This window comes from Hypanus sabinus, chromosome 13, assembly GCF_030144855.1.
Source record: "Hypanus sabinus isolate sHypSab1 chromosome 13, sHypSab1.hap1, whole genome shotgun sequence".
Classification (NCBI taxonomy): Eukaryota; Metazoa; Chordata; class Chondrichthyes; order Myliobatiformes; family Dasyatidae; genus Hypanus; species Hypanus sabinus.
In genome coordinates, this window is record NC_082718.1 from 101,730,804 (window position 1) to 101,743,848 (window position 13,045).

At 44.7% G+C, this 13,045-nt stretch overlaps 1 protein-coding gene across 1 annotated transcript in view; it reads left to right on the plus strand.

Moving 5' to 3' along the window:
• The window catches only part of ksr2 (kinase suppressor of ras 2), a 365,555-nt gene that overhangs the window by 90,614 nt on the left and 261,896 nt on the right, over nt 1-13,045 (plus strand). The window contains exon 3 of the mRNA XM_059986939.1: nt 4,474-4,628. Within this exon, the coding sequence (XP_059842922.1) occupies nt 4,474-4,628 (155 nt within the window). The remainder of the gene's footprint in view (nt 1-4,473; nt 4,629-13,045) is intronic.

The window sequence follows — 13,045 nt, forward strand, 5'->3', positions numbered from 1 at the left end:
CTTTATCCCACTGCACTTGTGGCAGTTGTACTAAAGAACAGAGAAATCAGTTAACAAACTAGAATGCAGTGCAGAGATGTTAACAAACTAGAATGTTGCCAGCCCACAAAATTATTTAGCAAGGGCATAAGGGTGAATGTATAGCAGTGATATCTTTAAATAAGGAACAGCAATAGGAGGCTTGAGTGCAGCATAGATGTTGCAAGAAGGTTGAGTCAAATGGCCAGTTTCTCAGCAGTAAATCTTGTGCAACCAGTCATTCAATATGGAATCACTGAGTTCCTTTTTAATTTTTATTTCATTGTTTATTTTAATAACATGTCTGAAAAGTATTTTGCTAAACAATTTTGTGCTCTGTGGGGGGAAATAAATAATTATAAGCTTCATTGCTCACATGTTCAGTAAAGTCATTCTGGATCCTCTATGTGTGTGACATGCTCTTGCATGGAGGAGTCTAGAAATGCAGTGTGACATCAAACAGTCATGTGGTTGACTTCACATGTTTAGAATCTATTAACAGTATGGGCTATTAATGGCATGCACTACTTCTCTTAAAACAGACGTTCACAGGATAGAGTTGGCCTGCTTCCACGAGATTTTTATGGGATTGCATAGATGTAGGCATTGCATGGGGTCTTCCATGTGTGGATTTTCTATAGGTAGCTCCAGATTAAGATACTTAGTTGCCCCTTGGTTCCCTCATTTACATTTAGGATGTCCTTTAGGCCCTACTACTGGACCCAAGCCAATCAATTTTCCTCCCCCACCTCAAAAAAGCTTGTTGCAATCTGCTTTACCCCAAGACCTGATCCTAGTTATTCCTTGTGCTTCCCTTTTCCCCTCACTCAAAACTGAGGTAATCTTGGAACCTTCCCTAGTCAACCATCCATGAACAAAAGTCTCTATCATACCCTGGTTCATATCTGTAGTTTAGTTGTAATGGGAAAAAATGCCTCTGGTATAATCAAAGCCTTGCACATCAAGAGAAAATAGAATTTCTGTACGAGGTTCTTTCAAGAAAATTACTTTGATTTCTCCATCCTTATGCAGTAGATAATGCATTGAAAAGTATTATCCTAAGAATTTGTGTAACTTCATCCCAAGTCCATATATTTCAATGGTGAAATCTTTATATTTTGGTTTCCACATCAAACTATCAGTCAAAACAAATGAACTACTAATTACTGTTAGTTTATCAGAAATTATATTCATTTATTTACTAATTTCATGTAATTCAGTAAGTGCTTTCTTAATCTGGAAAGTGTAAATATTATATTATTCAGCAGAGGGCAGTATTAAACTGAAAACTCCATGTTTCAGATTGGAAAGAGAACTTTTCCGATTTAGTTCTATAAAATCCATGAGTAAACCTTTTTGGGAATTTAATTTTAGTTTGAAGGAACACTGGTGGAGAATCGGTAACAGCACATAACCCAAGGTTGATTTGATAGTACTCCATTCTTCTGTTTGTTTCTAAAATTGTATGTGTAAAGGAATTGTAATTGTATAAAGGAACAGGAAGAGACCACCCAGCTCTGTGTGATCTTCTACCATTCATTTTGGTAAATGTTAATCTGAACCTTAATTCCATTTACCTGCCCGAGCAACATATTGCTTAGTACCTATAATTAGCAAAAGTTTAAACAACTCCATTTGTGAAAACTTTGATAAATTTGATATGCACATCTAGGGGAGAGAATTGTGGGTCAGGGAGGAAATTCCAAAATATCAGCTAAAGGTAGAACCACCAATATTAATGTAAAAGGAGGGGAATTAACAACAATCCATAATCGATGCGTCAGTGAAGGTTTCGAAGGATAGAAATGATTATTAATGTGACGTAAGATACAATACAGGTAGCTGATGTGGTAAGTTGGTTAAATTTACAGAGCTTGGAGTTGGAGAAATAGTGCCTCTGAACCTCTGAGTAGCTAGCTTTAGAGATGACCAAGGCATGGATATGGATTTCAGAAACAAATATTTTGGATGTGAGAGTGGACAGCCTTAGTATACCTAGACAATATTAATCTTTAGTTTAGCTGGATTGGTGGTGGCTTTAATATAGATTCCAGGTTTATGGTTAAAATTTCACTAATGATTGCTGGGATAGTTAGCTCTTACATTGAGAGGTACCAGTCCACACTGGTTCTCCATCCAGTCCTGCCTCCGTTCTTGTTCTTCATCAAGACCTCAGGCCTCTCTTCATTCCTTTAGACCTCATCTACTCCTCCCACCAACTATCAGGCTCTTGAACAAAAGAGGATAAGTACACTTATCTGTTGAGATGTTCTCACAACCAATGGTCTCACTTTAAGGACTCTTTATCTTGTTATTTCATGCTCTTGTTATTTATTGCTCTGTATTTATATTTGCATTTGCACAGTTTGTGGTCTTCTATGCTCTTGCTCTTTCATTGATCCTGTTTACAGTTAATATTCTATAGATTGCTGAGTATGCCCACAGGAAAAAAAATCTCAGGGTTGTAGGTGGCGACATGTATGTACTCTGATAAGAAATTTTACTTTGAACTTTGCCGTTCATCCAGCCATAGACCATGTGCTTCATTCAGTGCCCCATCTGTCCATTCAGTCACATTTCTAGCTTTCCATCTAGGCATATTCCTTGCACTCCATGGACTCCTATCAGTTGCAATCCATCCAGTTGCACACGTGCACTTCATCCTGTAACTCCATTTGCATACCATCCAGTCCCGTGTCCTACTCCCCATCTAATCCTTCCTCCACTTTCCAACCAGTTCCCTCTCCTGCTCCCTATCCAGTCCTATGCTTTGCTCTCCATCTAGACCAACCCTATGTTCTTCATCACCTTCTTCAAGATTTATCTCTGTTCTCAATACAGAATATGATTAGATGTTGCTTTGGTGTTATTTTATTTTTATCTAGAAATACAGCACAGATTAGGTCCTCCTAGCCCTTTGAGCTGCAGTGCCCAAAAACCTCAACCCCCGACAACCTCAATTTAACCCAAGCCAAGTCACGGGATATTTAATGACCAGTTAACCTAATTGGTAGGTCTTTGGACTGTGGACGGAGACTAAAGGGCCTGGAGAAAACCCACATATTCCATGCGGAGGATGCACGGAGACTCCTTAGGGAGAACACTGGGATTGAACTCCGAACTCTGATGCCTCGTGCTGTAATTACGTCACACTAACCGCTATGCTACCATGGCACGTGGTAGTGTTTGATTTGCTTCCTTCAGATTTCAAGTGGTGGACCTGTTTAGTGTTCCTTTGCATAATATTCTCATGATGCTGAATTCAATTCCATTGTTTTTCTTTGTGTTAATCAGCAACCAAGGAAATAAAATGCATCCTCTGATCAAGAAAGAACACATACTCTTTTGCCATTATACCAAGTGTATATCAATGGTTAAAGTGTATATAAATAAAGCATATAACCTTAAGATCAATCACATAGTGAGTCTGTGATTCATGTTTCAGTTATCTCAATAAAAATTAGTTAGACCATAAGACTATAAGATATAGGAGCAGAATTAGGGCATTTGGCCCATTGAGTCTGCTCTGTCATTTCATCACAGCTGATCCAATATTCTTCTCAGCCCCAATCTCTTGCCTTCTACCCATATCCCTTTATGACTTGACTAATCAAGAATCTATCAATCTCTGCCTTAAATATACATGAAGACTTGGCCTTCACAGCTGCCTGTGAAAGAATTCCACAAATTCACCACTCTCTGGCTAAACGAGTTCCCCCTCACCTCCGTTCCAAAAGGATGCTTTTCGATTCAGGGGCTTTGTCCTCTGGTCTTAGGTTGTCCCACCATAGGAAACATCATCTCTACATCCACTCTATTAAAGCCTTTCACCATTCGATAAGTTTCAATGATGACACGCCTCATTATTCTGAATTCTAGTGAATACAGACCCAGAGCTATTAAAAGCTTTTCATATGACAAGCCATTCAATCCTGAAATTATTTTTTGTGAACCTTGCTTGAACCCTCTCCAGTGCCAGCTTATCCTTTCTAAGATAAGGGGCCTAAACCTGCTCACGATACTCCAAATGAGGCCCTACCAATGCTTTATAAAGTCTCAACATTACTTCCTTGGTTTTCTATTCTAGTCCTCTTGAAATGAATGCTAACTTTGCATTTGCCTTCCTCTCAACAGGCCCAAACTGCAAATTTACCTCTAGGGAATCCTGCGCAAGGACTCCCAAGTCCCTTTGCCCCTTAGTTTTTTGTATTTTATTCTCCAGCTAAAGCTTTGTTCCTAATTGCTTACATCTTCAAAAATTCTTACCAGTTAACTTTTTGGAGAACACGTAAATGAGGGAAAGAGCAATAATGGGAGCAGTGAATTAGGATTAACAGCAATTTGACTAGAGAGTGAATTAAACCGTGTTTTCATTTTGTCACTGATATTTATGTCTTTGTGCCATCATTCTTCAAATTACACTTTATAACTTAACCTTTCTGTTAAAATCTTTAGGACATAGCTCCAGATCAGCTGACTCTAGAAGCCCTTTTAGAGATGACCGATGAAGAAGTCTGTGAAACGGTGAAGAAATATGGGACAAACAGTGAGGAATGTGCCAGATTAAATGCTTCATTGTCCTGCCTACGAAGTGTTTATAAATCAGGTGGGCTAATGTGTCATGTATATACCTTCAATGTAGTGAGGCTGAGCTGATTGAGAATGGTTGGATTTTGCAAAAGGGATTGAAGTTCTGAAAACACTTGTGTTGTGCAGGCAATTAAATATGAAATTAACTTAATTCTCTGGTATAATAAATAAAAGCACTCTTCCTTGCATCACTGACCTAAGTTAACTAATCTTAGCTGGGACAGAGGTTAGATTGCTCCTGTTGGCATTAGTCTTATTAGTCTTGGGAGAGAACCTCACTCTGGAGTTTCATGTTCCTGAAAATTATCCAGTGGGACATGCTACCAATGTACTTGGAAATACTATGTTCTCTGGTTGACGAGTCTGCTGAATTCGTTATCCAAGTTCATACATGAAGAATGGTCACTTGGGAGGAATTCATGTCAACAGAAAGAAAAATTGGGGAGGTTATATAACGAACAATTGATCCACTGTTGTTATACTTGGACCTGGTCAGGTAGGTTTGCTTTAAATGTTTCTGAACTCTGCTTCATATTTTTTCTAACAAAATCTCTGGTGAAGTGAAGGATCGTTAAATGCTGAATATTGACTGGACCCCCAAAAGAAACAACTGACTTGAAGCAGATACATTATTCAATTTGCGATAATGAAAGTTCTTCACATTATTATCTCTACATAGACAGCAGGCTGTCAGTCACTGGGAAACCAAGGGACCTCGTTCAACCAGACACTTTTACCTGACTGGCTCGGTCATAACAAATAAGTAATCTGGCTGCTGGTTGATTTGCTTTCTGTTTTGGTAATGACCTTCCTTTAAAGTGGATAGAAATTTACCTAAATAAGTAACTTTTCCCTTCTCCAAGGATTAATACAGTGCTCTCAAAAGAGAACTGCCAAAACTACTTCAATTGATGAAAGGATTCATTTCTTTCAGAGCTAGTGTTGATTCCATTAACTGACATGACTCCTTCCACACTGACTTCTATCCTCATATTTGTGACCTTGAAGACCAGAGATTGAGGATTATATGAATATAGGACTCAGATTTTCAATTATTTGAATGACACTGATAAAATAAAAACTTAAAATTATAGTTTGTCAATGATTTTCTGTTCCTCTTTAAGACAGCAGTCAGAGTGGTTGTTGCGATTTAAATAGATATATATTAACCACTCTGTAAAATTTAATTGCAAAGCTATAACTTAATTGGTAGTTTTCTTTCTAACGGAGTGTCAGGATATAGTTTCTCAATTGCAGTCCAACTAAAATAGTGCTCCAATGTTTGCTTTTATATTCTATGACTAAACTGTTCTGGTGGCAATGCTTCTGTTCATATGCTAATTTGAGCATAAAAGCCGTGGAATCTCTGGGGAAAAATACATTTTATCTTCACTTCATTGAAGAAACTGTGCTAGCTCTTAAATCAAACACAAAACTCAATCATTGTGGGCACCATCAACCCTTGCAAATTTTTGCTGCAGATTCACACCTGCTTCCCTCCCCATGGTCTTTGAACATGCTGTTGCCTCTCAAACCCCTGCCCATCACATGACTGACTCTTCCCAAACCATTTTCTGCCTCATTCACCATACTAAACATTCTACCCCAAAATTACAAATGCCATCAATTGCAACTGTGGCCATGGTAAAACATCCTCTTCACAATTCTTGACTGTAGTCTTATTGGTTTCATCATGCTCTTTGATTGGATTTTGCACCGTATTTGATATCTCTCATTCATTTGTAATGCTTCATGTCAGTTCAATGTATATCAAAAAAATATTTTTTTCCCAAATCAAAGAACTCTGTGCAATAAGGTGAATTCCCCGTTACCTGCTTGCTTCAGTACTCTTCATTACTGCTGTTCTCTAGTCTCTAATATTTTTAATTAATTGTGAAATCCAAGGAAAGCTTCTTTCTGGATCTTCCTTAGATCTGAATACCCGTCTGTCTCTTTTGGGATTAGGAACTATGAAGGTGAGGTTGGAACCATATCTTGAATCCATTGATAGGTACAGTGGAGCAACACATGGGCTAGACTTTGAACACCAGACAGATATAACCATCCAAATCTCAAGCACTAAGAATAAAACTGGCAACATATTTAAATATTGGTACACTTTCAGAAGCTAAAGTAATATCTACTGTGATCTAACTGACATTTAAGTTTGTGAATGCTTTGTCTGTGAAACATTATAAATTTGTCAGATGCTAAACTCTCATTTTATGGTTCAGTATTTTTCCAGCATGTTATTTTTAAGTGAATGACTCAGTAGTTTACTTAAGCAAACCGTGCTTCTTCGTGAACATAAATCTAGAAGTTTTATTCTCTGCTGCATCAAATTAACATCATTGCAGCCTGGCAACTGAGCTTTATTATAATAAGTTGCTTCTTAGATGGTGCTGGTACAGATTCTGTCAGTCCAGATCTAAGTGACTACCACATTAGTCCTTTAAGGATATAAACTTGTTCTGCATCAAGTTAAAATCAACAAGAGAAGCAACCTTATAACACCAAAATCAACCTTACCCAAATCTAGAACTTGTAGCTGCTTTCAGTTTCTCCCTTGCTAACATTATGTTGTGCTCATATCATTATTGCACTTCGGAAAATGTCCACGCACCTTTTGTCTGTTAACATAATCTGATTGATTACTTGTAACCAGACTTCATATAATCTGCCTCCTTGTGGTTGCAGGAAACATTGCCACAGGGATCTATCCAAACACACAAGAAATTTACCGTATTTCTGACTGAGTTCACTTATCCCAATCTGCATGAAAGCCAAAATCCTCACTATAACCCTATTTTGCTTTTGCTACATTCTTGTCTATTATGTGCATTAAACATCCTATCAGTTCACAGTTGCTTTCAGGAGATCTGTACTCATGTCCTTGAGAGTCTTAAGTCTTATTCAGTTTTGCAATTCTCCCAATGAAGCGTCCACTGCTCAGTTGCCCATCATTGTTGCATGGGAGAGTGCTTTTTATATGTGTGCCATGCAAATACTAACTTAACTAATCAGTTTAGCAATCAAATCTTGGTGAAATCTGCCCTTTGTGTTATTGGATTGGACGCTTTTGTATACAGTGTGCACACTAGTACATTTGATGTTTTCCCAACATATAAAGTAAGCTTAATGATGTCACTATTTGCATCATGCCCATTTCTTCAGGAAAACAATTTCAGTATGATTGGGAGTATATTACATTGGTAATTGTACGTCATCTCCAATGATAACAGGAAACCTGTGTGGGAGAGTTATTAAAGTGAAAAAGCAGTTGCATTGGTGCAGTTCCACTCTCTCAACCTCAGAAGTCCAGGTCTCATGGTACGAACAAGCACAACAGACTGGGGTCTTCCTTAGTTGTAGTGGATGACTGTGACATCTTCAGTGCCTTGTCATATCCTTCATTCTCCACAGAGTGTTGCAGTACCACCTTTCTAGCCGTTGGATCTCACTATAGATCTAATCTCCCCTTCCAGTGTGCCCGCTGTTATGTGCAAACAGCTACTTGGTGCCACAGGTGAGAGTTGATTGTCCAGTGGGGGCCAAAGCTGAGTGAGCTGCCTCAGAAGAACACAACAAGCCCCTTCACCAGAGCTGCTGCCCCTCTCTAGACACCCCATACACACCATATATTGCATTACTTTGTTGCTGTGATCATAACTTCATGGGAACTTTGATGACCTCAGGAAACTTACTCAGGCAGATTTAGTACAGATTGCAGCTGCGCGGACGACTTCCAAAGACAGTTGAGTATGCTACTGCCGGTAGAGAGTGCCTTCTCCAGCATTAAGCTGCTATGATTTCATTTCATTGGTTCATTAATCGTAATCCCATACCAGCACTTCATTTTAAATCTTCCTTACCAAAAAACTCTATTGCAATGACAACAGTTGCCTTGGAGCATCGGTTATCTTTGTATAATGAAGAAAACCAATTGCATGAAATGAAGACACATTTAAACAGCACCATGTTCAGAATGAATTATACATAGGAAAAGCAAATATTAATAACATTTGGGTTTGTAATGTCCCATTGTCATTAACATTTTATTGATAACTGAATGGGTTTTGGTCTCCTGACCTGGTATGTTGCTGTGTCCTATGTGACTATACAGTCAGCCAGCGGACTGTACTCATTCACTTGCATGGATGGCTCACAAAAAGACTTACCTTAGAAAATTGGCACATGCCGTAGCCCAGGGCCGTTTAAGTCATGGATGATTGGCTTGAGGGTCTGGGTGAGGATGCTGCCTGAGAAACAGTGGTGGGAGGTGATTCAATACCATCGTGAATGGTGACATTGTGGCGACCCACTTTCTGCGCAGGCGAACCGGCTCACAAATAGCCAGTCTGGGGAGAGACTTTGGTAATGCACCTCTGACGTCATTTCCGCCCGGAGAGGGCGAGCGCTAGGGATTAAAATACCAGCATTGTGAAGTTTGAATAAACTAGTCTCGAAACAACTTACCGATTGTGTGACGTTATTTCAGCGCTGTGTGTAGCACATTGCTACATTGGTGACCCTGATGGTCCAAACGGGATTTGGACCAAAGATGACCGACTCTTCATCTGTTCACGCAGTTTCGCTACAACTGCCGACTTTCTGGACGCTGCGACCATGCGTGTGGTTTAGCCAAGCAGAAGCCCAGTTCCAGATTTGGAAGATATCCTCTGATTCCACGCGTTACTACCATGTGGTGAGCGCCCTTGACCAGGAGACGGCCACCCAGGTTGCGGATTTCATACAGTTTCCCCCGGAAGAAGGCAAATATGAAGCATTCAAAGCGCTGCTCATTGGGACCTTTGGCCTCTCACAGCGTGAGCGGGGTGCCCGCCTGCTTCACCTGGACAGTTTGGCAGACAGACTGCCATCAGCATTGATGAACGAGATGCTGTCCCTGGCTGAAGGACACAAGCCCTGCCTCATTTTCGAGCAAGCATTCCTGGAGCAACTGCCCAAGGACATACATCTGCTGCTGGCTGACGCAGATTTCAGTGACCCCCAGAAGGTGGCAGCCCAGGCAGATGTGCTGTGGAAAGCCAAGAGGGAGAGCGTGGCGTCTGTCAGTCAGATTACCAGGCCACGCGCCCAAAAGCAGACCAGACCAGGCCCGGCAGGGGAGCGCACACAACACAAAGTCAGGAGTGAGGAGGCCAGTGAACAGTGGTGTTTCTACCGCCAGTGGTGGGGCACAAAAGCCCGCTGTTGTCGCCCGCCCTGCCAGGGCCAGGACCAGCTGCCGCTAATGACTATGGCGGCTGGCCACCAGGACAGCCTCTTGTACGTCTGGGACAAACAGTCGGGACGCCGCTTCTTGGTCGGCACCGGAGCAGAGATCAGCGTCTTGTCCCCGACGGGGTACGACATCCGCAACAGGAAGCCAGGACCCACCCTGACGTGGACCCGATACGGACCTACGGCACCCACATAGTGCAGCTGCAGTTCGGCGCCAACCAGTTCACGTGGGACTTCACACTGGCCGCGGTGGCCCAACCACTCCTGGGGGTGGACTTCTTGCGAGCTCACAGCCTGCTGGTCAACTTGCAAGGGAAAAGACTGGTACATGCCGAGACTTTCCAGACGTTCTCCCTGGGTGAAACCAAGTTGCCAGCCCCACACCTGGACTCCATCACGCTGTCAGACAACAAATTCACCAGACTCCTGGCGGGCTTCCCATCGATTCTGACACCGCAGTTCATGGCAGCCATGCCCAGACACGGGGTACAGCACCACATTCCGACCCAGGGACCACCCTTCCACGCCTACGCATGAAGGCTCCCCCCGGAAAAGCTCCACCTGGTGAAGGAGGAATTCAAGTGGATGGAGGAATTGGGGATCATCCGGTGGTCCGACAGCCCATGGGCCTCCCCCCTGCACATGGTGCCCAAAGCAACAGGGGGCTGGAGACCATGCGGCGACTACCGCAGGCTGAACGAGGCTACGACACCGGACCGCTACCCTGTGCCGCACATTCAGGATTTTGCAGCAAACCTGCACGGCACATGGATCTTCTCCAAGGTGGACCTCATCCGGGGATACCATCAAATCCCAATGCATCCGGACGACGTCCCCAAAACGGCACTCATCATCCCTTTCGGCCTTTTCGAGTTCCTCCGCATGCCGATCGACATAAAGAATGCCGCACAGACGTTTCAGCGGTTAATGGATGCAGTGGGACGCAACCTGGACTTCACTTTCATCTATTTGGATGACATCCTCATAGCCAGCAGCAGTTGTCAAGAGCATCTGTCCCACCTCCGTCAACTCTACGCCCGACTGAGTGAACACGGCCTGACAATCAACCCAGCCAAATGCCAGTTCGGGCTCGATGCCATCGACTTCCTGGGCCACAGGATTACTAAAGACGGGGCAACCCCTCTGCCCACGAAGGTAGACGCAGTCCCCCATTTCCCCCAACCCAACACAATCAAAGGCCTTCAGGAATTCGTGGGTATGGTAAATTTCTACCACCATTTCCTCCCTTCAGCTGCCGGAATCATGCGCCCCCTGTTTGCCCTTTTGTCGGGTAAGGGCAAGGACATTACCTGGGACGAGGAGTCTGCCGCTGCTTTCATTAAAACGAAAGAAGCTTTGGCAAACGCCACGATGCTAGTGCACCCCAGAATGGACGTCCCTACCGCCCTCACAGTGGACGCATCTAACACGGCAGTCGGTGGGGTGCTGGAACAACTCATTGAGGGTCGCTGGCAACCCCTGGCGTTTTTCAGCAAACACCTGCGACCACCTGAGCTCAAATACAGTGCTTTCGACCGAGAGCTGTTGGCGCTATACCTGGCAATCCGGCATTTCAGGTACTTCTTAGAAGGCAGGCCGTTCGCCGCGTTCACAGACCACAAACCATTGACCTTCGCGTTCACGAAGGCGTCCGATCCCTGGTCGGCTCGCCAGCAGCAACATCTGTCCTACATCTCGGAGTACACGACGGACATCCAGCGTGTCTCGGGAAAGGACAACGTCGTGGCGGACACGCTCTCCAGACCAGCTGTCCAGGTCCTGTCCCTGGGGGTGGACTATGCAGCACTGGCGGAGGTGCAGCAGGCAGACAACGAGATGCCCAGCTACAGGACCGCAGTCTCGGGTTTGCAGCTGCAGGACTTTCTCGTAGGCCCAGGTGATAGGACCCTCCTGTGCGACGTGGCTAACGGCCAACCTCGCCCCATCATCCCAGCAGCCTGGAGGCGGCGAGTTTTCAACTCCATACATGGTTTGGCTGTCTGGCTGGTCTCCAGCAAGTTCGCGTGGCACGGACTTCGCAAGCAGGTCAGTGAATGGGCCAGAACGTGCACGCGGTGCCAAACAGCCAAGGTACAGCGGCACACTAAAGCCCTGCCACAGCAGTTTGAACCCACCCACCGGAGGTTCGACCACATTCACGTGGATATCGTGGGCCCCCTACCAGTGTCCCGAGGAGCGCGGTACCTCCTAACGATGGTAGACCGGTTCACGAGGTGGACAGAGGCGGTCCCGCTCACCGGCACATCTGCCGATTCCTGCGCCCGAGCACTGATCGCAACCTGGGTAGCACACTTCGGGGTACCGGCCCACATTACCTCCAATAGAGGCGCCCAGTTCACCTCCAGCCTGTGGTCGGCTGTGGCCAGCCTGTTGGGAACGCAGCTGCACCACACAACTGCCTACCACCCACAGTCGAATGGACTGGTGGAACGCTTCCACCGTCACTTGAAGTCGGCTCTCATGGCCCGCCTGAGTGGGCCTAACTGGGTGGACGAGCTTCCCTGGGTCCTGCTTGGAATTCGTACAGCGCCCAAAGAGGATCTGCACGCCTCGTCAGCTGAGTTGGTGTACGGCACACCCCTGGCCGTCCCAGGAGAGTTCATACCAGCCCCAAGGGGGCAAGAGGACGAACCTGCAGCAGTCCTGGACAGGCTATGCGAAAGGCTCGGCAACCTGGCCCCCGTACCAACTTCACAGCATGGACTGACCCCGACCCATGTACCCAAAGAACTGCAAAACTGTAGGTTTTTGTTTGTACGAAGGGGCGGACACTGGGCGCCGTTCAGGGTGATCAACAACAACGGGTCCACATACGTTCTGGACATTGGGGGGAAAGAGAGGAGGTTTTCACGGTGGACCGACTCAAACCAGCCCATGTGGACTTGGCACAGCCGGTCACGGTTCAGGCACCGCGGCGCAGAGGCAGACCTCCCAAACAGAGTCCGACCCAGACTGAGGACATTGGGGGGTGTATCGCTGGTTCTGGGGGGGGGGGGGGTTATGTGGCGACCCACTTTCTGCTCAGGCGAACTGGCTCACAAATAGCCCGCGCGCGGGCAGAGACTTGGGTAATGCACCTCTGACGTCATTTCCGCCTGGAGAGGGCGGGCGCTAGGGATTAAAATACCAGCACCGCGAAGTTTGAATAAACTAGTGTCGAAACGACTTACCG